At 49.8% G+C, this 25,326-nt stretch overlaps 2 protein-coding genes across 2 annotated transcripts in view; both read right to left on the bottom strand.

Moving 5' to 3' along the window:
* The window catches only part of LOC105562598 (midnolin-A), a 43,565-nt gene extending 26,804 nt beyond the window's left edge, over window positions 1–16,761 (bottom strand). Inside the window, exons 1-2 of the mRNA XM_012013572.1 lie at window positions 16,430–16,761; window positions 16,131–16,354 (exon numbers count right to left, since the gene is read on the bottom strand). Of these exons, the coding sequence (XP_011868962.1) occupies window positions 16,131–16,354; window positions 16,430–16,666 (461 nt within the window). The 5' untranslated portion in view covers window positions 16,667–16,761. The remainder of the gene's footprint in view (window positions 1–16,130; window positions 16,355–16,429) is intronic.
* A 2,984-nt stretch (window positions 16,762–19,745) lies between these two features.
* Window positions 19,746–24,346, bottom strand: LOC105562597 (ATP-binding cassette sub-family D member 3). The gene is made up of 12 exons (XM_012013570.1): window positions 23,942–24,346; window positions 23,830–23,875; window positions 23,562–23,749; window positions 23,418–23,487; window positions 22,794–22,891; window positions 21,954–22,134; window positions 21,632–21,844; window positions 21,486–21,555; window positions 20,913–21,388; window positions 20,387–20,680; window positions 20,020–20,181; window positions 19,746–19,901 (listed from the first exon to the last, which is right to left on the bottom strand). The coding sequence occupies exons 1-12, from the start codon at window positions 24,055–24,057 to the stop codon at window positions 19,824–19,826; spliced, it is 1,992 nt and encodes a 663-aa protein (XP_011868960.1). The 5' UTR covers window positions 24,058–24,346; the 3' UTR covers window positions 19,746–19,823.
* Between the last annotated feature and the right edge of the window lie 980 nt (window positions 24,347–25,326).

The following is a 25,326-nucleotide window of genomic DNA, read 5'->3' as shown; positions in this document are numbered from 1 at the left end:
GTAAAAAAAAAATTATTTTTTGAGACATGAGGTGCCAACTTCACAGAGGTGAACCTCCCGCGACTGAGACGAGCGTAAATAAGCGCGGAAGGCGCGCGCGCGCGCGCGACAGGGCCGAGGAGTCCTCCTCTCTCTTACGCGCGTTTATACTATAAATATTATCGTTCTGCTTCTCTGTCGCTATCGTTCACTCCCGCTGACGCGGAGAGAGGTCAGGCGCGGAATATATTCGTGCGAACGGAACAAACACGTTTGTAATCGCCGAGACGCTTTGTCCCGTTCGCTCGACGCCTCATGCCGCGCTCATTTCGCCGGGCGTATCGGAGCATAGCAGATAAATCTCGGCTTCCTTACGACACGCGGAATATGCTCGACGAGCTTCGTCTAACGAAGCTCCAAAGTCGATCCTCCCCCGGCGACAATTTGACACGCTGTTACCTCGGCCTTCAGCATTGGAGCCTAATCTACAATGCGCCCTTTGCGTCCGGAAATTCTGTTTTTAGCCGACAAATTTAAGAGACTTGCGCAAGTTGGTAAATTGCAAACTTTATGTATTGCGCAATCGTACTTTGTCGACGAATTGTTCAATTGTTCATTTGCGTCTATAAAATAGAATGTTTCTATTAAAAGACGCAAAGAGCACATGTAGAGGAGGCTTTAAGGCCTGATTTCACCAAACGTCGCTTACCTTTAATCGTAGTTCAATTCACGTTCGTTTCTTTCTGGAGTAACAGTTGGAAAGAGGCAAAGAACGAATTAAGCTAAGCTTAAAGTTAAGCGACGTTGGTAAAACGGGCCTTGATGTCTCGACAGCCTGGCGGCAAAAAGCTAAATCTCAAGTTAAAAGTTGTAGCGCTACGAGACCTTAAACGAGGGAACGCGCGATTTTATTCAACGGGATATTCATCGATATTTACGATGTCGCTCAAGTTAAATAATCGATCTCCTTCGGAGCGCAGTTTAGAACGTCCGCTCTTTGTGCACTCGCTGCGCTCGGGACTAAGGCAATTACTCAAGCGCTTATCTCGGATTTGTTTCGCGTATATTCCAGGTCAATTTACACTACCCTCATTAGCGGGGCATTTTCGAGCGCTTAGCCTTAAATAATTTACGCGGGTCCATTTTGGACAAATTAGACTCGCGTCCGAATACACTTTGCTCGCTTTAGACCACGTCACGCAGCTTACCAACCCCCGTGAGTTCGCGGCGAAGGTAATTTCTCGCTTCCTCGTGTAACGGAATACTTTTAATCTTTCTTAACTTTCCTTATAAAAATACCGGACGCAAAAGTCTCGTTCCGGCGAGACTGCTCGTTTTAATAACGTTCTTTTCACACTCGCCGTACTTAAGCTAATCCGATTATATGGCCGCGCGTCGCCGCGAGAAGCAGAAAATAGACGTAGAAAGTGCAGATTAAAAATAGAAGCCTTATTACGGCTTATAAATAACTCCACGATGTTTCAATGCGCCGGTACTCCTGCGGCACTATAATAATCGATCGCCGAAGGTACTTGTGCAATTTCGCGGTACGAATGCCCGGCGATAATTTCGCGATCCCGCGGGCGAAACGGAGAACGGCCATTTAAATAATCACGACGGGGGGAAGAGCCGCGGTAAGTACGCTCCGTGTGCCGAAACCGCCGTCGTCCTTTTCCTCAAATCAGAAGCGCGCCGGACGCCTGCCCGTACTTACTAATTGCGGCATCGGGATTCCTCGAGGGAATTCCGTTGCTCCTTTACAGAAAGGAAACGAAAAAGAAGGTGGAATCGAGCGTTAGGCCGCGCCTCTCGCCGATCGATAAGGCTATGCAGCAGCAGCAGCAGCCTCGCATGCAACGTCGCGGGCAGATAGATGATCTCTTCAAGGATAGATTAACACGTGCGGCCACGAGTGGATACGCGGGGAATGATTACCTCTCGCGAACCTAAATGCGAGCCGAGGAAGCGTTCACTCTCGTCCTGTCCTCGGCGAGAAAATTGACCAAAAATTCTTTTTACACGTCCAAATGTACGGCGATTTGTACACACTGTATAGTATTTATTATAGTCCTGCTGAGAAAAAAATCACCGAAACTTGGCTCTCGTTCTCAAGAATCTGGTGCGTACCGGTACCCATAATTTATATCAATCCACGACGTTGTTATTCCCGTCCGCGCGCTTCTTTCTCGATGCACGTTATATAAATTAAAGTATCACGAGCGCGCACTTGTGCCCGCATTATGCATTACCGCAGACGTCCCCCGCGAATCCCCGCGATACGTTTTTTTTTTCGCATCGACGTGCGCTTTAATTCGTGTTGCTATAAATATTTCCCGTGCAATCGATAGAAGGACACTTCGATATCTAAAAATACAGACGACCCGCGCCTCGCGCCGAGAAGGTGGTTCGCGCGAAGAAAACGCTTCTGGACCGCGCGCGCGCGTCGTGGATGTAGGACGGGCCCGATACCACCTTGAAATCGCAAGACCGATACCCGCCCGTTTCCCACAAGGACCGAATTAACTCCGCGTCGTTGCGCTTGTCGCTTTGCGGATCCGGCGGGCGGGCGGGCGCGAGTCCCGCGAGAGAGACGGCACAGCAGCTGCGAAAAATCTCCTTTTTTTTTTATCGCCGCGACGCCAGGGACATCGAGAGAGCGCGAGAGGCGGGGAGGGTCGACCTTCCCCGCGTTCCTCATGCGCGAAATATCGCGCACCGGTCTCGCCGCCGCCGCCGCCACACATGGCGTGTAAACAATGCCCAGGCCCACGCCTATGTGTGGGCTACGTAAATTAAGTTCTTGCGCTCGAACATGTGCGCGGACAATGCAAAATCGGTTTTGACAACGCTCGCGATAGCCCAGCCGCCTTCTCATCCTCGTCCGCGAGACTCTCACGCTTAGAGAGGCCAGCTGAGGTGCATTTTTCAACGTTAAGGGTGTATTGGACGGGTCGTCTCTTCCAAAAGTTACTCCGGAAGAAATGAGAAAAGAGAATTGAATTGGACAAAACATTCTAGGTGACGCACGAGATATTTCGCGAAAGTAAGCATAGTTTTAAGTATTGTTCACTGTGATTAGGCTGTGATCTTGATGGAGGTGTAGAGCTTGAAAGATCAAGTCGGCGTGCGACGCCGCCACTTGCCGTCGTCGGTAACTGATGATCATAGCGGCCTTTTGATAATTGCAAAATGAGCAAGCAAATTATTTTGAAGCGAGTAATTTATCACTGGGTTAATCGGTGCGATGTACCCAATTGTAAAACGGTTATTTACAGGTACAGGGGAGCAAGTATTTTCGGGTATCACGCGGATCTCGATTTTATCTTGGCTATTAGCCGGGTACTCGTCAGGTACAGAGACCATTCCGGGCCTGTCCTGGGCGACTCTGAAGCGCAACCTGATCGATAGTTGGACCAGCGACTAACAAAGAGGGAAGGCAAGAAGCACGAGCGGCATGACGGCAAAATAGAACCAAGCGACGCTTAAAGTCTAAACTACAATGTGCTTTTTGCCACTCGAAACATTCTATTTTATATAAGCAAATCAATACGCTTAAAAAAAATTTTATCGACAACGTGTAATGTATAATTTAACAACTTGTACAAACTTTTCAAACGTATTCATCGGCTGTAAACTCGAATGTTTCTAGACGCAAAATGCACAATGTAGACCGGGCTCAGCTTTCCATTGTGGAGTATTGGAAGATTTCTGCCACTTTTTCATGTCAAAATTTCCAGCAAGTCAATTATGCTTTTTTTTTTTTAGAAAAACAGAACTCGAGTCTGTGCCAAATTGATACTGAAAGATGCAGCAGCAAGTTGCAACGGGATGCTTACTATTTCTTTCTTCCTTCTCGTATCCACAAGTGGAAACACTGGAAAGCTCGCTAGAATGTAATAAAAATGCATGTCCACAATTAAGGCCGCATCTGGAGATTTCGCTCTTCCTTCCCTCATCTCGCGACGGTCATTCTCGCATCTCTCGCTCGTTTATTGTATTACCTCGTTTTATTTTGGCCACAATTGACTGCGAGACGCCGCGCGGCTTCTTGCACAATGACAAAATATCGCGTCGGCTTACGCACAGGCCGCCCCCCCGGTCTACGCGAAGAGAGACGCTCGTGTAAGCGCGACGCGTAGACACAATACGCTGAGAAACCACGTAGACGTAATTCCATAGTCTTATGGCATAACGCGCCGTCGCGCGTCGTGTTCGGCTCGCGCGATTATCGCGCGAGCGCATGCGCGTTGCCTCGACGCCTCGGTGAATTATCACGAGTGGCGGCAACAAATAATACAACGTGAGGCGATGAAGAGAACATTCGACGGTGGAAATCGAAGGGTGTTCCATTAAAAGCGCGCGGAGGAAGAGAGGAATAATTAATAAGCGTGGAATGCAGTTTTCAACCGGTCACCCGTGTAAAATTCTACACGGAGAGACTTTTCTCTTAAAACTTGCCCTGAAAATGACGTAATCGTTGGGACAACATGGCACTCGCTAGTGAAATGTATACTAAAGCCAACGGCACACGATACTATTTTTCCTACTGGACTGGCTTACGTGAACCAGTGAGGATGCGGAGTTTTAGATCCAGGTGATTTGAGGCTAAATCCCGATTGGCTCTCGTGGTTCAATCCAGTAGGAAAAATAGTGCCGTGTGCCGTTGGCTTGTGGTAAGTAATTATTATAAATCATTATTAGTAAAATGTATGTGGGGTAAAGTTTCAAAAAACTCGCATAAAATTCTTGGAAATGCCGCGTTGCTCCACGATCGCACGACCTCCGGGATAAATTTGAAGAGAAAATTCTCTCCGTGTAGCCATGGTTTGTCGTGTTAAAAAATTTCCCTCTATTTCTGCTATTTCTCGTTCACGAAAATTTCGCACAATTGTATAATTAGCATGTTGTTAAATGTAACTTTATGTTATATAAAATTATCATATAATTATACGGTGACCGCGCGGCATATCGATCTTCCGTTGACCCATGTGCTCGCAATGAATATTCTCGGCTCGTCCGGAGCTGTCGCGAATCCACCGACAGTTCCGAATATCGGCGATAAGCGAAGATAACGTTTCCTCCTCGACAAGGCAAGGTAATTCGCGATTTACAAGCGGCTGGGACAGCCCGACCGAGGCCGCTTTTGTTTCGCGCGGCGATTTTCGTGGCGCGCTGCCACGAGAGCCAAGTGCGCGTGGCTTTTTAAATCCACCGCAAACCGCCGAGGAGGCAATTCCGCTCGATCGATCATCCTGTTTTCTCGAATTGGCGACCGGCCACAACTGATTCACTCGCCCGGCGCCGTTCACTCGCCTCGCGCGACTTTCCACGGACGTCGGTGTGCGCCCGGGGCCCGCGCGACACGACCGATAAACATGTTTTCGCTCGCCGCGTACGCGAAAAATAACTGCGGACGAACTTAGGCTCGTTTCACCGAGTCCGCGCGAGTGTGCGAATTTCGCACAGGTCGGCGATAAAAGCGACGCATTCCGCCGACTTGCCGGGATTTCTTCTTGCAGCGTCGCAAAATTATCCGTTCTATTATAAGAGCCTGAGCAGAAAGATTGTCGTAATCGTTTACGATCCCCCCCCTCGTAAGACTTGAATCGGTATGTATCGTTAATGACGTATCGTGACGGATGCGACACACATCTACGACACTTCTTCGCGCGTCGACCAAAGCTTGTTCTCGAGGGGGAAGCCGCCGACCAAAATCCTGTACACCAATGCCCACTAACGTCCAGTGGGCATTACTTCATCTTATTATCTTATTTTACCTTTATAATGCAAGACCCCAGCAAGGCCCGATGCCCAAACTGATGCCCAAAAAATGCCCAGTAATGCCGGAAATCTGTGCACCACAATGCCCTCGGCGGTTTCCCCCTCGCTTATTCTGCAGTGGACGCAAATCGCAAGACGCGAAGCCACAACGCCGGAAATCGACCAATCACAGTCACACGTGAGAAGAATGATCGACTGTCATTGGTCGATTTCTTGCGTTGCGGCTTGCAATTTGCGTCCATTGTAGAATAAGCTTTGGTCAACGCACAAAGTGTCGTAGATGCGTGTCGCATCCATCGCGATACGACATAACGTCTACGACAATTCTTCGCGGGTTGATTTGCGACACCGACTTACGTCTTGCGAGGGAATCGTAAACGATTACGACGATCTTTCCGCTCAGGCCCTAACGTGGCGCGACGTAGCGCTTGCGAGTGAAAAGACCGTCGAGATTTTTGAGAGAGGAGACTTCGCTCTTTTCGTTCCGTATATTCGTATGATAAAATTGATTCTAACAAATTGTCGTAATCGCAAGTAATTGTGTTGAAATCGGTACGGCGGGGACTTTGGCATTTTAATTAACTGTATCGTGTAATTATTATTAAACGACAAGCGACTGATCCCCGGGGCAAGAAACTATCTTTCTCTCTTACGACACCCGCAGGCCGGTCGATTCGCTGCTTTAATAGAGTAAAGTCGTCTATTATGAGATGGGATTCTAATACGAGATAGTGGGTTTTCAACGTCCAAATTCAATCACAAATCTTTTTTCGAAACGATTACATCTGACAATCAATTTTCCACTAAGCAGATTTCGCTCCACGGGCAATAAATTCATGGTGGCAGCGACAGATGATGCCTATTAATTTATCAGAAACTCCGCTATCTCATAACAAGGGACTCTCCTCTATGGAAATAGTGCCTCGATCGCGAAACAAAAAAAAGAGAGAGGGAGAAAAAATCGTCGCTAATTGTTGTCCTTCTATCCATAAACGGCTGGGAGCGAGCGCTTAAAGTCCGCTCCTTCTACGCGCGCACGCGATGACTAACAGAAATCCCACAATGACACATTCGCACTTGACGGTGACGCAGAGCCGCGGCCGTATCGCGTGAGAATCGTCCTATCCAACGTGAATTTTACAGAAGTTATCGCTTTACAACAACAAAAAAGAGACAAGAATTTATTACTATCGCGCCAAGCGCGAGGAAACAAGCGTGAGATCGGGCCGCGTCTTCGCGTCCTTCCACCGGCGCTCGGGATAATTCGTAGAGGTCTTTCTGCTACGGAGGCAGAGGTGTAAAAGATGGGCGTAGGATACGACATGGCGACTAATTGATATGCGAGATCAGGAGGTAAGGAGGACAGTTCGCAGGGCAGTACAGACGGCAACGTAACGAGCGCGCTTGCGTCACGCCGCGCGGTGACGCAACGCGCCACGAGGACTGAATGTCACACGGCGGCTGACAATGTCGCCGCTTTACCCGAAGGCTGCCCGACCGTCGCCGGATTATCCGTGTGGCAGGTGTCGCGTTTAACTATTAACGTCGCCCGCGAGTGGATTCGCGGGGCGAAATAGGCCTGGAAACGGCGGGACGTGGGATCCTGGTGCGTCTCGCGCGAGACTCGCCGACCCGTGCGACTCGCATTAGGGCCTGAGCAAAAAGGAACTCTAACAGCTTACGCCACCGTCGCGAGACGTAAGTCGGTGTCGGAAGTCGACGCGCAAACAGCTGTCGTAGATGTATGTCGCTTCGCGATGCAACGGATGCGACATGCGTCTACAACTCTTTGCGCGTTGCAGACTAGCAATTGCTGACTCGGATTGAGATTGTCCTTTAGCCAATGAGAGCAAAGCAGCCAGCGATTTAATCGGCTCTCATTGGCCAAAGGACAATCGTAAATCGCCAATTCCAATCCGAGTCAGCAATTGCTAGTCTGCAACGCGCAAAAAGTTGTAGACGTATGTTGCATCCGTTGCATCGCGAAGCGACATACATCTACGACGGTTGTTTGTGCGAAAACTGTTACGGCAATTTCTTTCTAGCCAATGAGAGCCGATTAAATCGCTGGCTGCTTCGCTCTCGTTTTGCTAAAGGACAATCGCCAATTCCAATTGAATTCGAGTCAACGATTGCTGGTCCGGTTCGGTCTTTACGCCTTGCGACGGAATCGTAAACGAGTGCGACAATCTTTCTGCTCGGGCCTTTAAACCTAGTCTACAATGCGCGCTTTGTGTCCAAGAGCGTTCTATTTTATATCGGCAAATCAAAACGCTTAAAAACTTTGCCGCTAACCGTACGATTGTACAATGTACAATTTATCAACTTGCACAAATTTTTGAAACGTATTTATCGGCTACAAAATAGAACGTTACTGGACGCAAGGAGCACATTGGAGATTAGGCTTTACGCACGCCGTCTCAAAAGGGGAATAAGGAGGCCGGGCGCGGTAACTTAAAACTTTAACCTCTTACGAGGCGTAGAAAAGTTGCCTTATCGGAAACACGTACGCGTTTTCGAGGATCCCCCGGCTTTTCTTCATTCGTCTCCCTGGACATTTTCTCTTTGTACGCGACGCGGAAGCATGTTTGCAGCTCGAGGGGACGGGCGAGCTGCTTACATGATCGTGTGGCGCGCGGAGCTGGAATTACAAATCTCAAAGGCTGGAGTTAAAGGTTACCTCCAGAAATTCAAATTGCTCATTTTCGCAAGTGTTGCTCTGCCGCTTCCCCCGGTGTCTCTCCGCGGTCGCTTGTCGTCGTCATTAAACGGGAGGGGGGGGGGACAAACGGGAGGTGGAGATTTATAAGACAAGCCGGGAAGCAGGAAAGGAAGAAAGACAAAACAGCGGATATCGCGACAATACGTCGTCCAGGAAGTTGTATGTGCCATATGCGCGGTCAAAAGTTATGTGAAATAAAAGTTGTATATACAAATATTGTGTGATATAATTTTTTCCCCCCTTCCCACTTCTCTCGGCGCGTCTCATTACGCGATCCTTATGTCTATAAATAATTCTCGCATTCGTTTGAGCGGTCGTCACTTACCCAATGGCAGTATCAGTGAATATACAGTAGAATTGTCCCTTTGATATATTACTTCCGTTCTTTCCAGTAACCTTCTAATTTTATCATTCTTGCGTAACGATGATACAACGCAGAAGGCTGCAGAACAAGGCACTGGAAAGCTGTACAAACGTCACTTTTTTTCCCCCCTTAGGCTTGCAATTTTACATCTTATTGTTAGTCGGACGGTAAAAATATCTCTCGAAAGGGGAGAAAGTACTGCCGTTCCCTCTCGCGTTTCCATTCGACTGACAATTCACCGAGTCGCGTGTGATATCAATAGAGATCGATAAAGCAATAGCGCGCGACGTCCGCGGATCATTTCGGCAAAATCGCTCTTAATTCGATTCGAGCCGACGCGTCAAGCGCTCTCGGTTCGACGGCGAGTCCTCCAAGCCCCGAAAGATCTCCCAACGCAGCGCGCATTCGCGTTTATCGAAAGTATTTTCTCGACGGCGCGGACGTGTCACGCTCCTGCTATGATGCTGGGCCGCACCGACACACGCGCACGGCCGCCCGTAGTCGCGGGGGACACGCACGCACGCACACGCGCGTCGCCTTGTTCGGAGGAGGAAAGAGGAGAGACCCGGCGTGCTACCTGCGCCTGAAACTGCCCCGGCAGGCACAAAGAAACGAGCGGCGGCGAATAGAAGTGGCTCCGCTCGGGAGGAGCCGGGCCGAGGAACACGCGGCGAAGAGAAGCCGAACGGGGGAGACGAGAGAGAGAGAGGGAGAGGGAGGGGGAGGGGGGGGGGAGGAAGGAATCGACGGCGGACGGCGAGAGATCTCGGAGGAATTACGCGTGGCGGGCCTGATCGAGAGGCACCGTAAGAAAACGAGGCAGAAGAAAAAATGCCAAGGACTGGAGGCAAGCAGGAAAGAGAGAAAGAAGCGGATATCGCGCGCGGCGATACGTTGTCCAGGAAGTTACACATGTATGATACTCGTGATAAAAGCGGTTGTGTGTAAAATAAAAGTTTTATATATATATATTTTTTTCTGCGATATAATTCTTTTTCTCCGTATTTTTCCTCTCCCATGTCCCCGCGTCACTTTGCGTGTCCCGACTGATCCTCGTTTCTCAGCGTCGCTCAAAGGATCGGCCTGCCGGAATATCGATCGTGGATGAATTTATAGCACGCGTTACATACGTGCCGTTAACAAAAAAAAATACTGCGTGCCGAGAAAAAGAAGTCGGCGTTCTCAAATATAGCCAGGATTCACCCGGGACCCGAGGTCCACCGAGATGATTCGCCCGTCGGTGGGAATTTCGCGAGACGAAGGACAACGGAGAGAGAACCCGAAAACTGGAGGAGGCTCCTCCTTCCCCCCCCCCCCAGGGGAAACCGCTGTGGGCATTGTGGTGTATAGATTTGCGGCATTACTGGGCATTAAGGCCTTGCTGGGGCATTATAAAGATAAAATAAGATAATAAGACAAAGTAATGCCCACTGGGCGTTAGTGGGCCTTAGTGTACACGCACCGGCATAAATGCTGTCCCTATCCTTGTGAGGTGCACGCACACAACAACTACAGGGACTCTAGTTGTGTGCGTGCACCTCACAAGGATAGGGACAGCATTTATGCCGGTGCGTGTACAAGATTTTGGTCTTTTCCCGAGGGAAAAACCGCCGAGGGCAATTGTGGTGTATCATTTGCGGCATTAGTGGACATTACTGGGCATTTTTTGGGCATTAGGCCTTGCTGGGGCGTTATAAAGATAAAATAAGATCAAATAAGATAAAGTAAAATAACACAAGATAAATAATACAAGATAAGATTGTCTTATTAATAAGATAAAGTAATGCCCGCCGGGCATTAGTGGGCATTGGTGTACGAGATTTCGGTCAGTTGGTTCTCCCCCTCGCTTTTCCCCGGCCGCTCGCCTATTTCGAGAGCAACTTTTACAAAAATACCGCCGCTTTATCTGGCCCCCTTGCCTTACGATACCCTCGCGCTTGCCGCCGCCGTTACGATTATGCATTTTCTCCTCTCCACGATTTCTGTTTAGTCACACTCATTCCGCCGGTCTTACCCCGAATAATAAAATAGATTCCTTTCTCCATCTTGCCTTCTCCCGCCGCCTCTTTCCTGTGTGTTTCTCTCTCTCTCTCTCTCTTGCTGCCGCAGATGGCTGTCACTGTTCCACTTTACGGGAGCGCGATTTCCCGAGATATCCTCTACCTACTATACTACTACACACCACCTCCGCCACCTCCTCCCGCCTGCCCCACCGTTTCTTTCTCGGCTGCCTCGCCGCGGTATGCCAACCTTCCACCATATTTCTCTCTCGCGTACACTCGCACGAAGCAGGAGGTGGTAGTGGAGGTGGATGGGATCCGCGCGCCGCGGCCCCCACGGACGCCTACGAGAGCACGTATACAGGCGGTTTCAGGAGGCTAGGTCGATACTTCGGGGCAGCAACGGACTGCCGCGGGGGTTATCGGTGCTCGGGCAGAACCGGGAGCGAGAGAGAGAGAGAGAGAGAGAGACCCTCCCCTTCGCCGGAAATTCCGCGGAATCTTATTTAAGTTCTCGAAACTTCATCGCTCTTCTGGATTTTAAATTAGCATCGCTGTTTTCGAGTATAAGCGCACGAGGCACGTTGACGGAATGTACGAGGCGGAATGTGAATGTGTGCGCGAGGAGAAATTTTTTAATATACAAATTACAGTTCGCATTTTACTTTTGCACGCCTCTACCCCCTCACGCGACCGGACGGTCGCGGCGAGTGTGTCGCTGTCTCACGCGTCGCGTGAACGCTTTTGAACGCGGCGTTGAATATAAAAAAAAATATCCATCTTGGACAAATGATCGAGAAGAGGTATCGGCGTTGAGAAACTCGAGAGGCCCCGCGACTGATAAGATAAACGGAACGACAACGTCCGTGCTGTTGCGAAAGGGAATTTTCGAGGAACTCGCGGGTCTAGTTACGAATAATCTCCTAAAGGCGTACAATCGTCGCGGTTTGATAATAAGGGCCGAGGCGGCAGCTCGAATTCAGCGCGTCAGCGTTTAGCGTAACCGGGCGACAACAGCGTACGAGTGTAGTTGCAGTTTCGAAAAATCCTCCTCGCGACTTGAGCGTGCGCCACGAAATTAACGAACACTTTTACGGTGAAGCGGCGGCCGAAGAAAGAGCGCGATAAGATCGTCGCAGTTCCCCGAAGTGAAACTTCGCCTTGTCAAAATACGCTACTTAAGGATAAGAAAAACATCTATCTCGGCGTTAAGATAAATAAAACCGTCCTGTTTCTCTTTCGTCTTATCGATCGACATCGCGCGCAATAATCCGAAGAAATGTTGCCCGAAAACCTAGCCTGCAAAGTGCCCTTCGTGTCCAGGAGCATTCTATCTTATGTTATACGAGCGAATCGAAACGCCTGAGAAATTTTTCGATGACGCACGATTGTACGACGTACAATGAGCGAGTTATCAGACTTGCGCGAATTTGCCTTCGCGTATTTATCGCTTACGAAATCTTTCTAGACGCAAAGTGCGCGTTGTAAAGATCAGGTTTAAAGCGCTGTTTATCCTTTAGATGGCCGGAGTGGCCACTACAGTGGCATGGAGCAAACTTGAAAATCTTGCGGAGCGTGCATAAATTTTTCCGTTTAAAACAATTGCAGACTTCAATGGAAAAACGCCGGCGCTCTGCAGGTTAAAACGCTGCTCCGCGTTTCCTGTCTCTCGGCCGAAGCGCCTGACCGCCGTCTTTGAGACACCCGGTACACAGTACACACCGGGCGTGTATGCACACTTGGTCCCTCTCTTTCTCTCTTTTCTTCCTCTTTCCTCCTCCTCTTCTCGGCGTCCAAAAGTGCACCGGCACGAAGGACGAGTCTGCACACGTTCGTTCTCCACCCGGGTCTCTATTCTGCCTTCCCTCCCTCTCAACCCCTCTCGCTCCTCCCCTCCTCTCGCGCGCACTCTCTCTCTCTCTCTCTCTCTCTCTCGCTCTTTCTCTTCTTTCTTCACGGAGCCAGCGCATGGGGCGAGGTCCGATTCGAACGCACGTCGCGCTCGTGGGAAAAATAGAAGCGACAGCGAGAGACGCCGGCACCGGCGTCCCCGGGGCTTCTGGGCGTCGCGACGGGTCTCCCTCGCCTCCACGTTCCCGGCTCTCCCGGATGACGAGCCGCGGCGCGACTCGGCGAGAGACGGACGTCGTCGCCGCGCCACGTCGCCGGATATCACGAACGTTTCAGCTGGCCGGCGATAATTCCCCGTGATTCATCCCGCGCCTTCGCGTTCCTCTACGCCCGGCCTGGGTGGCTCTCCTCGCCTCGGTTCACCGGGTGCGCGTTCCGTTCCCCGTCTCGTCTTCTCTCCACGCGCGGGGAGCGCGATAAAGCCGCCGCGCGGGCGTTACTTCGCCCGGTCGCGAGGCAGCAAGAGAAAGAGAGAAAAGATCGCCGCGACACGCCGCGATAGTCTAGAGACCCTGTTAATCAGAGACTGGCCACGAGTTCGTCAAATTCCTCGAGTGAGAGAGAAACACAGGTCTATCTCGCTCCTGTACGATCGCGGTAGTCTCCCACTCGCGGGAATTTGACCAACTCTTATGGCCAGTCTCTGATTACAGGGTCTCTACGATAGTCTAGAGTCCCTCTAATCAGTCTGGCCAACGCGCAGTTTCGGCAAAATGATGCGAGAGGGAAATATACTCCCGCTCGCTCTACATACAGCGTGTGCGTCGGGTCGCCATCATTTTGCACCGTCTTGCCGAAACTGGCGCGTTGGTCGCACTGTAAAAAAATATTACATGTAAAATTACAATTATTGCAGTGGGCGATATCGGGCCCATCTATTGAAGGTGTACATTTACACCTTGTAGGTAAAATTATTACCTTGCATAATGAGTAAACAGCTTGCTTTCAAGTGTGTAAATTTTACAATTTTTTGTAATTTCTTATCACGTCCGAACAAGTATTTAAAGAGCAACGTGAAAACATTTCTTTTTGTAAAAACTAAAGTATACATTTCCGTTATTAATGGCGTAATCGCTACACTTATTATGTACGTAATTTCACATACTTTTTTTCACAGTGCAGACTCTGATTGGAGGACACTACACAGTTGGAAAATTTGTTTTCTTGTTAAAAAATACCGGTTAAAATTTTTGTGTTAAATGTTTAACGCATTCATGTGTCGATCGACCTCAAATGTAAAATTATTAAAATACTGCAAAAGAAATGCTAAAACAGCACAATGTGTACTTATTTTTTAAACTTACGCAACACATATGTTCTATGTTATTAGTAACAAGATTAATCTGTTCAAATTTACAGAATAAAATGTTGCTTTTATTCTATATATAACAAAAGTGAGAGTGATTTCGAACAGTCATTTGACTTATTACATTTGTAAAACGTATCCTGGCATTAAAAATGTGTCAATTTTGCACAAAATTTATCTCAAATCAGCTTGAGATTTGCATTTATTTTGTGTTAAAACATTAACAGAGTATTAGTGTGGTCAATTAACATATCCACGCACTGATAAGAAAAACATCTGAATCCACAAAAATATTACTTTGCTCAACAAAATTATTCATTAGGTGGCTTTTAATAGCTTATTAACTTAAATTGAAAAAATAATAAACAAATTAAAACATGCATTTCTTTAATTTATTAAATATCAAACAGTAGATAATTTTAAATTTAAAAAATGTTACTTTAATTCTATAAAACGTTTACCAAGATACAAGTTTTACAGCGAAGAAAACTGGACTTCTTATTTGACAAAAACAACGATTTCATTTAATAAATGGCATTCTCTATCTCGTGAAATCTTTAGGTGAATGTAAAAAATGTAATGATTTCAATTAAGTCACTTAATATAATACTTGGAATTTGATATTTTTATTTAAATAGAATATTTACTTCAGTAAAAGAAAATTAATTTTAGATAAATCTGTTTACTTGGTTAAAAAAATTTTTTGTCAGTGTACGTTGAATTAACACAAAAACTTGTGTGGGCCGTTTGGGACATGTGATATCTGTTAAATTTAACACAAGTTTTTCAACTGCGTCCGATAGTCGATCCGTCTTATAAAAAAAGAAGAAGAAGACAAAGCGTGCGAGGCAACGAGACGGGCGTGCACGCGTGTTGCAACTCGCGTAACTTTTACCTCTACCGCCCGGCTGATTTTACGCGTGCTTTTTCCGCGGCGCGCAGCTGCGCTCCGCGCCGCGTTTCCTATGCCGTTTTTCCGAGCGAGCCTCCCGTTCGGCCGGCATGTGATTGTTGTCGGTACGCAATTGTCTCGATTTCAGAGCGGGAAGCGTAAAAAGGCGCAGTTAGAGCCTCAGGTGCGATCGAGATCTCCGGATCTATTCTCCTCGGCTGTGTATACTTTCTCCTCGTGCGCCTTCTCGGACGCGAGAACTTTTGTCCGCTCCTCTTTTCTTTTTATCTCCTCCTCGCCCGAGCTTGTCGCGTAGACGTCACCGGGTCATCATCGCCGCGAATAACGCGGTCTCTTGGAGATTTATTTTTGAGATTAAGAAACTCGACGCTTTAATCTTCCGCCAAGTGACCAACCGGTCGACGGCGTTGCCCTAAATGGGGGGGGAAATAGGCGCTTCGTTCTCGGCTCAACGCGTGTTTTCCATTAATTTTCACAACAGGTTCCCTGATCTTGGACTTTCGGTCTCCCGGCGATGAGAATCTCCCGGTCTCGAGCCGAGGAACGAGTCACCGCCGCGTTATTTGCGAAATGACCCAATATAACAACAAGTTGACCGATAGAAAGGGCCGCGGGCCCTTTAACCCTGTGTCGTAGCCATTGGGACCTACACTGTTTTGCCTCCCCGGTCCCACTGGCTGGCGGCGTCTCGTTTGTACGAGATAACGAACAAAGAGCGGCCTCACGGTCGCGACGGGCCCGAGCCGTGTGCGCGGCGTCCACGAAGACTCTAATACGCACGATTTAAGAAAATGGCCAGTCGATTACTTCCCTCGGGCCGCGATTGGCCAGTCTCGCCCGAAGCCTGAAAACCCACCGCCACGCTTCGGTTAGCTACGATTATTACCGGAGCCTCAGTCATCTGTTTTTCTCCGTGCGCTCCCCGTTACGAGCGGATCGCCGCGACCGGACAGCGCTCGCGGGCGAGAATCCAGGCTCCGCCACGGTCCCGTCGCGAGGAAGTGCTCCCCCTTTTCCCCGCCGTGGGTCCGCGCTCTCGAAAGAAGAAGCGCCGATTTCTCGACGAAAGGCAGGCAGGCAGGCAGGCAGGCGCGCGCGCGCGCGCGCACGCGGGGGAAAAAAGGGGAAGGAGACGGAGGAACAGTCGCACTCACCTCTCGCGATGCAGCAGGCAGATGCGCTCCTTGGCGACCTTGAGCTTCTTGGAGATGATCTTCTTGAGATTCTCCACGGTGTCGTTGCGGTCCACGGCGAGCTCGAACTGGCCGCCGGTGGTCGGCGTGATGCACACGGTGATCTCGTCCCGGTCGACCGCGGTGGCGGCGGCGGCGGCGGCGGCGGCCGCGTTGGCCGCGGCCACGCAGCCACACCCCGGCGGCTGCGGCCCCGGCAGCAGCTGCGGCCGCGGCTGCGGCGACGTCGTCGTCATCGTCGTCGGGCAGGAGGTAGTAACGATAGCTGCAGCGGCGGCGGCGGCGGCGCCGCGCGGCTCCGGGGACGCGGCCCTTATCGAGCTCCGGTCGCGGCACTCCGCGGCGTTGGCGCCGGCAGGGGCGGCGGGGGCGGAAGCGACACTCGCGTCGTCATCGTCGATCGCCCGCGTCTTGGAGGAGGCGGCGGCGGCGTCGTCGCTCTCGCTTCCCATCGCCGCTACGTCCGACGTTCGCGGCGGCCCCACGGTGTCGTCCATCCTGCCACGGTGCCGGGGGAGGGGACTGCTGCTGCTTCTACCCCGTCGATCGGATGAGCGACGGCCGTGCACGCGCGCGGAGGACAACGGCGGCGAGGCAAGGACGAAGATCGGGCTCTCCGCCGCTACGCGTGTACGTCTCACCGTCTGCCGTCCCGCTGCTCCTCTTCCTCCTTCTTTTTTTCTTCCGCTCCTCCTCCTCCTCGCCCGCCGACGACTTCTTCTTCACTTTCGTGCCCCTCGCGCTCCCTTACGTGCTCCTCGTCGTGCTCGCGGCGCGCACGTCGTCGTTACCGCCGTCTATATGCATGCACCTGCACCTGTACTCCTCCCGGCGCGTCCCGCCCCGCCGCTGCTGCCGATTCGCCGTCTTCCTCCCCTCCCGCGCCCTCGCGGAACGTCGGACGAAGCGAAGGCAGCCGGCAACCCCGAGGAGAGCGGCCCGCCGCCGCCGCCGCCGCCGCCGCCGAGCGCGCACGCGGCGAAGAGGAGGCAGGCGGACAACAAGCGACCGACGGCTGCGGGGGAGGGGGAGCCGGACGGGGAGGGACGGAGAGGGGCGTTGCGTGAGGCGCGAGAGGAAAGCGGGATTCGTGCGGCGTCCGCACGAGGAGGTCGGCAGACGGAGGTGAAAACGGAGGCGACGATCGATAGCGCGACGCGCGATCAAGTATTTTCGCAGGGAGCCTCGCGCTTAAGCCTCGCGAGAGAACACTGGTCACCGCGCGCGCTTCGTTCCTCCTCCGCCCCCCCACTGTTCCCCACTCCTGTATCCCGAAGGCACGCTGCGTGACACACACTGCGTATTGTACGTGCAAACGCGACGAGTCCTCGCCTCCCCCCACCTCGCTCTTTCTCCCTCGCGAGCGGCGGACTCGGCGTTCCTATCCTTTCTTCCTTTCTCTCCGCCTGGCGTTCCTCCTACCTCCTCGAGATCCCGTCCGTCTTTCTTTCTCTCTCTCTCTCTGTCTGGCTCGCTCGCTCGCTCTTTCTCTCGCGTGCCCCGCTAGCTCCCTCACGCGCTCGCGCACTCCACGTATTCACGGCACGCACGCACGTACGCACGACGAACGACGGCACTGACGACGACCCACCCTCGAGCGCTCGAATTGTGCGACTAGCGGCCGAAAACCGGAGCTCCCGGAGCCTCTGCCAGATTCCCAGACCCCCGCGGTCGCCGTGCCCCGTTCCGCGGACGAATGCGCGGTCGAAGTGACGCGACGCGGCTCGAGCCGGGCCGAGCGCGGCCGAGGTGACGCGACGCGGCCCGAGCCGGGCCGAGCGCGGCCGCGCCACCCGAGGTGGCGCGAACCGAGCCGACGCGGGCCGAGCGCCGGCCGCGCGGTTTATTCAAACTCGCCTGCTCGCCCGCTCGCGAACCGGACGCCCGATTAGCTTACAAATATACATGGTACGAAGGGCGTCCATTGTACATCCGTTTGTAGCTTCAATGGACATCCATAAGTTGTCCATTAATGAACATTTATGGATGAATTGTGGATCGTAAATGGATGAACTACGAATCTGATGGATAAACTTTGGACTTTTTATGGACAAAATTGAAGTCTCTACTGGACATTTGTGCGAGTAGAAAAATTCCTTTATTTTTCACAAAGTATCTTTGCACCTATTAGCTCCATAGAAATTTGCGCTAAGAAAATATTTTGATTCTGGTTTTTATTCGACTTCAAACTCGTTAGTATACTTTAATAAAGCAGAGTCCACTGTATATATTTTCTCAATAATTGCAGCAAACAATTCGTTGCAATAGAGAAAATGTCTCTACGGTAAATACGAAGCTGTAAGGTTGTGTAAGAGAATACATTAAAATATTTCATTCGAAGGCCTTTGTAAAGCAGAATAAAAGGAATTTCTCCTAAATGTCAACGGGAATTATGTAACGTCATTTATAATATCAACTTCAAACGGAGAAAAAAAATCTGCGATCGCGACGCAATATGTGGAAAAGAGAGATAGAGAATCAATCACAGCTCCTCAAAGCACCTTTCCCGTGCTTTGCAGATTTTAATTTGTTCCGGATTTACAATAAAGTTTTGCTCATTACAGCGTCCGCCTATTGTTCAGCGAACTCGTTATATAATTTCTCGGCTCAAATATATATCTATCCAAGTGACATATGCGACGCGCATATATAACGATATTAATAATTACATTCTTACAAAACGTACTTTACAGTTAATCCTGTCATGTACACATATATATACACTTCCCACGATATAATACAACCGTTAGTAAGCTCTCGCGGTTTTAATTCGATCTTATAAATACCACTCTCTTTATATTGTTTAGTTTCGGCAAGTATTCGCTAAATAGAAGGTCAATCACTGGGTCGATCAAATTTACATTAGAAAACTCTAAACGCTATAAAGTTGCATATATATTTACAGTCATACCTCGGGGGATCTCAAAGTATCATACGCCATTTGTGATGACGCTACGTACGTTCCCAAGCTCGAGGTACATTCGAGAATATATTGCCAAGAATATATTATTCCGTATAAAAATATCGATCGAAAAATATATCGTTGTGCATGGCAGGTTTGACTACGTACCTGCGCGATAGAATCGGCGGTAGCGCCGAAAATAATCGCGATATCACGCCCGTTTGTCCTTATCTCACATGCATGTTCGTACAGTACATACATTCTGTACATATGCATGTACATTCTCTGTGTAAAGGCAGCCTGTGAATTATATATATTTAATACTCAATAACACCGGTCTTTGTCGCCCTGGCGAAAATAAAAATTGGAGCGTAAATCGAACGTAAGGGAAGAGTGACAGAAGCGTAAACGAAATGCGTAGGAAGCGTAATTTGGAACAGCGAAGCGTAAAAGAAACTTCGAACGCTTCTTTTACGCTTCGCTGTTCCAAATTACGCTTCCTACAATTTCGTTTACGCTTCTGTCACTCTCCTCTTACATTCGATTTACGCTCCCAATTCTATTTTCACCAAGGCGTGACAATGTATACTTCGTCTATTGTAAAGTGCTGAATCGTAGAAAAAATTTCGTCTATCGAATCGCGCTGGAATTGTATAATTGTCGAATAAAATGGAAAAAAAGGGTTAAGTTACGCCAAATTAGATGTCCCTCGCACGCGAATGCGTTTGCGCGCATGCAAGGGACACGAGAATTCACGATCCGAATTCTATCGTGTCTTGTTCGATCGGCTTGAACTCGTAGCCTCCTCGGCCGTCCATGTGTAAGTAGTACTAAAAACAGTAAATGGAAAGCTGAGCAATTATAAAGTAACGCAACAGTCACACGGTAAGTATAAGTGAGTCTGGCGCAAAATTAATCGACGAAGAAGAAACAGATCGATAACGTTACCTCGTGATGCTTCCAAAGTGAGCGACGATGCGAGACCGTGAACAGCGTAATGTTCTCCTTTTTGCAGTATCTATACATGGAATCCTCGACGTCGACGCTGACCGCACTCGTGCACTCGTCCAAGATCGCGAATTGCGGTTTATGATAAAACAGCCGAGCCATCTTTGCAAACAATAGAAGCGATTGAAAAGTGCTAGTCACGAAACAGCACTGGCGTAGCAAAGAATATAATAAAACGTGGCTACACCGTTTAAAGTATCGATAGGATAATTCTAAGATTGAACAAAGATGCAATTACAAACAAATTAAATTGTTTTACACGATAAACGTCGGTCCTGAGAAGTCAAGAATAGAAAAAGGGACCCACCGCTATACGCTGTTTCTCGCCACCCGACAGGACATCCATCCAATCAGCCACCGCGTCCCAACCTGACTGTTCACCGTTGGTTTCCCTTTCCAACAGATGGGTTAATTGCACCAGATCCAGGAACTTCTTGAGATCATCGTCGTTAGCGTTACCGCGCCTCTTCATCTCCTCCTTCGTGTGGGGATATATGATCTGGTCTCTCAACGTACCCAGCGTCATGTAAGGACGTTGCGGTATGTAAAAGAGCTTACCGCGCGGTGGTTTCGTGATGGTCCCGGACCAGATCGGCCACAACTAAACATTACGATTCGCGTAATCAGATGTAGACCCGTGAGAATCACCGACACCACTATTCGTGCTGCTGGCAAGTGCAAGTTTTAAACTTAACGTCCTTTATACATCGGAACTCAATATTTCGATAAGCGGTTAGAGAGTCCCGGGCAGATTACGAATTTATCTCCAGTGACCGAGTCAACAAAAACATTATGAAACGATAAGCGAGAACGGTGTAGATAAGAACACGTACTTCGCCGAGGATCCTGAACATTGAACTCTTGCCGCAACCGTTTGGTCCGCAAACCAGAACGTTTATCCCCGACTTCACCTCGAAGGACAATTCCTTGACGAGCACGTCTCCGTTCGGCGTCACCAGAGGAACGTGGTCGAACCGTATGATATTGTCGCGCGGCACGATCCTGCCGTTACCGGGACAGCCGATCGCGGTCTCCTTGTAATCCGAGATCATCGTTCGCTGGTATTTCCCGGCGTTCAGGTCGTCGAGGACCTTCTTGATCTCGGTGACCCGCGCCGTGAATCCCGCCAGGCGCGTCATTTCCCTGCCGGCTAGCACCAATCGGCCGATCGCCTCCGCCAGCTTCACCAGCATCCGGCCGTACGTGTAGTACGATTTGAATCTGTGGTCGGGCGTGCCGGACAGCACGGCGTGGTTCGTCTGGAAGAAGGGTATGCTCACCGCGTAGAAGCCGATCACGGTCGCGAAATCTAGAAGGGGACAATGGCGATCAGCATTAGAAAGTACAAGCGTGAACTAGATAAAGCGTGTTGTTGACACGAGTTATCGGCCACTCCGTAATCTTACATTTGGCAACGTAATTGTCTATGACGCCTATCAGGATCTTAAATTCCAAGAATTTGCGCAGATGCGTCACCTACAACGGGGGGAAAAAAAGCCATAAAAGTACAAGTGACATAATCGACACATAAATAACACTCGGAAACACTCACGAGTTTGTGGAAGCTGGTCAACACCGTCAGTTTCTCCCTGTTGTTTCCTCCATAAAAGGCTATCTCCTCCGAGTTGACGATCAATCTTGAATTGATGTGACGATACTCTCCTTCCAGTCGTTGCTCCTTCACTGTCATCGTTCCGATGGGCTTGCGAAGGTGGGTCAAAAAGGTACCAGCTAGCACCAGGTATGAGAGCATTAGGATCGGTGTCTAAAAATAGATGACATTATTTTTAGCAACTTGATGTTTATCAGCTTAAAATACTTATTCAGAAGCGATAATGCTCAATTACTGTTAAATAAACTAAATGTTTCATTACCTGTCCACCGAGACTGGTTGTTAATTTATATACGTAAATACCGATGTCCAGCAGAGGCTTCGCTATGTTGCTGTAAAGGTCCGTGCAGCTTTCGCAGAATCTGTCGACGTCTGTGGTCAACAGCTGATCCGGATTCGCGATTCGAGTGTCCAGATTACTCATTTTGTAATAGGTAAAGCCCCTGCGGAAGAAGTGCCTCTTAAATATTCACCATGTTCTTGAGTCACAATTCTTATCGTGTATTTCTTAAATGTAAATAAACCTCATTTCAATCGCCAACTTATTTGAGTCGTAAATTATTTAAACGGAAATACTGCCGCCACTAGCGGCAGAGCGAGTATCTTGCAAAGTTACACATAAAATATAAATCTACCCGCATCGGTAATGTACGCATTAATTCTGATATAATGCAATTTGTGAAAAATGTATGAACTCGAAACGATTGAGTTGCCACGGAAGAAAGTGCGGTTTGGCGAATTTTTCTTATTCGCTTGACTCCTGGCTCTGTCGAACCTCCACTTATTCCCGCGGTTGAAGAAACTCCTTGGGGAAGGGACTTTCAATTTTCATTTTGCACCTTGACAAATCGGAGTGTGGTAATAGAACGACGGAGCGCAGGTGGCTCGAGCGCACCGACATAAAGGGAGATCGTAAAAGAAAAGTAATTGCAAAAAGACAAAGAGGAGGCCGTCGTTCTATTTCATCCTAAGAACTTTTCGAATGACCCTCGTATGTACAACAATATGTATATGCATGTCCTTTGTCATGCATATACATGCTGTAATAAATATGCATTGCTTATATAATTATGTATATATGTGTGTGTGTGCAGTTACTTACTTAAGATAATGATCCAGCAAATAACGCGTGATATTTGTACGCAACCTCAACTTCATTTCGCTTATGCCGTACTTCAGTATATTATTCACGATCGCAATCTAAATAAGTACAATCACACGGAGCATTAATGTACTATCAGATACTTTTCAACGGCTAAGCCAAAGTTACGTGGTGGAATTTTCATTATCACACGCGTAACCCCGTTTAAAATAATAGAATACGACCAGACAACATTAGACGTGACAATTTCTATGCAAATTAATAATAGCGAATTCGGCAGCTTGAACTAGTGCGAACCAAGACTTGTTTCCTGTATTTAGGGACCGTCTTGAATACTTTTTGAAACGCTTCTTGGCCAATAAAATGATCCGTGTAGGATTCGTACCAAGTAGTTTTTCAACACGCACTTGAGATGACCATAAATGCAAGAGTGGACTCTGGAACAAGCCTTGGTATGCGCTCAGTGCGCACTAGTATTCGCTGTTGGAATCTCATTCATTTATACACAATTGCGTGTATTCTAATGCAATCTGATCGTCTTCCGTCCAACATTTTAAGCAGGGAAGCGCAGGTCGTCAGGCCGTCAGGTCGAGCACTAAAATAGTGGAATATTCCTCGACTCACCATCGGCCCCACGGCGAATAGAGTCATCAGATGTCGCCTGAACAATGGCCCGTTCATGCTGACAATTGACCTGGTGGCATGACAAGGTTCTACGTCAGGAGCAGAGCTTTTTAACGCAATTAAGGAGGAACGCGCTGCACATACGTTTCTATCAGGGTGCCCTTCTTGATCAGCCACAAGTCGCACAGGGTCCTGCCGACCAGGGCGCTCGCCACCAGGAGCACGAAGCCGAACTCCGGCGAGAAGACGCCGGGGATGCCGATCCTGAGCAGCTGACAGAGCCTGCGGAAGAAGACGGCGTTGACCTGCGCCTTGGGGCTCTTGGGCTTCTCCTGCACAAAACACACACGCGTACAGTCAGTATCGAGTCTCGACCTGCCCTCGCGTGCGGAAGGACGCCCGCGATTCTTACCTCCTTGATGACATACTGAATGTCGTTGCCGGTGGGCCACTGGTCCCTGCAAGCACGTCGTTGTTCAGAGACAGTCCGCGAGACAGTCGCTTGCGCGAGGCTCGACACTCACCTGATCTTCTGCGTCCGCCTCCTGCTGCGGCTCCTGAGTATCCAGACGAGCGTGCCGAGCGCGGCCGCGCCGGCCAGCGTGCGTCTGGTAGCGAATTTGCTGATGGCCGGTGCCATCTCGGTGCTCGGGCTCTCGCGCGTACCGTAGCGTTATCGCGAGCTGCACCGTCCTGGCGCGACGGTTCGACTATCGCGCCTGGCCTTTGGAGCGTGCAGCCCTAGGACACGGGCGGTCGGATGAGTCGGCCGAGCCGCGTCGAGACCCGAGATAGTGGTGGGCGACGACGTCGGGTGGGAGACGCGGCGGAGAGGAGGAGGAGGAGCGAGCGAGCGAAAGAGAGAGGCCCGGCGCGCACGCGAGTCAACGCGGCACTCTGCCGCGCGGACTTTCTGCGAATTCTGCGATAATACCCGCGGCACGCCGGAGCGGAACATCTAGGCGAGCCGCGCGCCGCGCGCCGCGCGTGACAGCGGGGATGGAAACGCGCGCACTCCCGGCCCTCCCCTCCCGTCCCGGCGCTGTCAGGCGCGAGTGCGTTCTCTCTCCTTCTCCTCTCCCCCCCCCCCCTCGCCCTCGCCGTCCGACGCCGGCGGCGAGCGCGCGAGAGTGCAAGATACAAAGTGCTGCGCCTCCGAGAGTCACTCCGGCTCGAGATCGCAGCGTCGGCTCGCGCCGAGAAGTGCGGCCGAGGGGAAATTTTATACGGAGGAATCTGCGCGGCGGCCTTCCCGCCGCGTCGTCTCGCGAAAAATTCAGACGCGCGAGAAACTGCTCCTTCGCGCTCCGCGCTCGCTTTCACGCGCGACGACGCTTCGCGCGCGTTTCTTTATTTTCCTCCTCCGGCACGAGATGATTAAATCGACCGCCGTGAGATTCAAGTCTAATGTACAATGTGTGGCCTCCTGCGTCTAGGAGCATTCTGTTTTATAGGAACAAATTCGAAACGCTTGAAACACTTTTGCCAACAATGGGCGCCGATAAGAAAAATATATGCTAACCATAAGGTTACTTTGCTCAAGAAAATTATTCATTAGGTGGCGCCTAACAGCTTATTAGCTTGAATTTAAAAGTAATAGACAAATTGAAACACGCATTTCTTTAATTTAGGTATTTATCGAGCGGGGAAACCGCTGAGGGCATTGTGGTGTGTGCAGATTTGCGGCATTACTAAGCATTCTTTGGGCATTAGTTTGGGTATCAGGCATTGTTGGGGTAAAATAAAATATACAGGGTGTCTCATTTCAAATGATCCACGCAAATATCTCCAAAACTGTGAAAGATACGGAGAAACGTTTCAAACAAAAGTTGTTTGGTTCAACGGGGTTCAAATCTGTTTGCTTAGTTTAAAAAACTTTTTTGTCAGCGTACGATTATACAATCCCATC

The sequence above is a fragment of the Vollenhovia emeryi genome, unplaced genomic scaffold (genome assembly GCF_000949405.1).
Source record: "Vollenhovia emeryi isolate VEMERY1.0 unplaced genomic scaffold, V.emery_V1.0 DF939185.1, whole genome shotgun sequence".
NCBI lineage: Eukaryota > Metazoa > Arthropoda > Insecta > Hymenoptera > Formicidae > Vollenhovia > Vollenhovia emeryi.
Note: the sequence above shows the minus strand (reverse complement) of the source record. Positions and strands in the feature narration are given on the sequence as shown.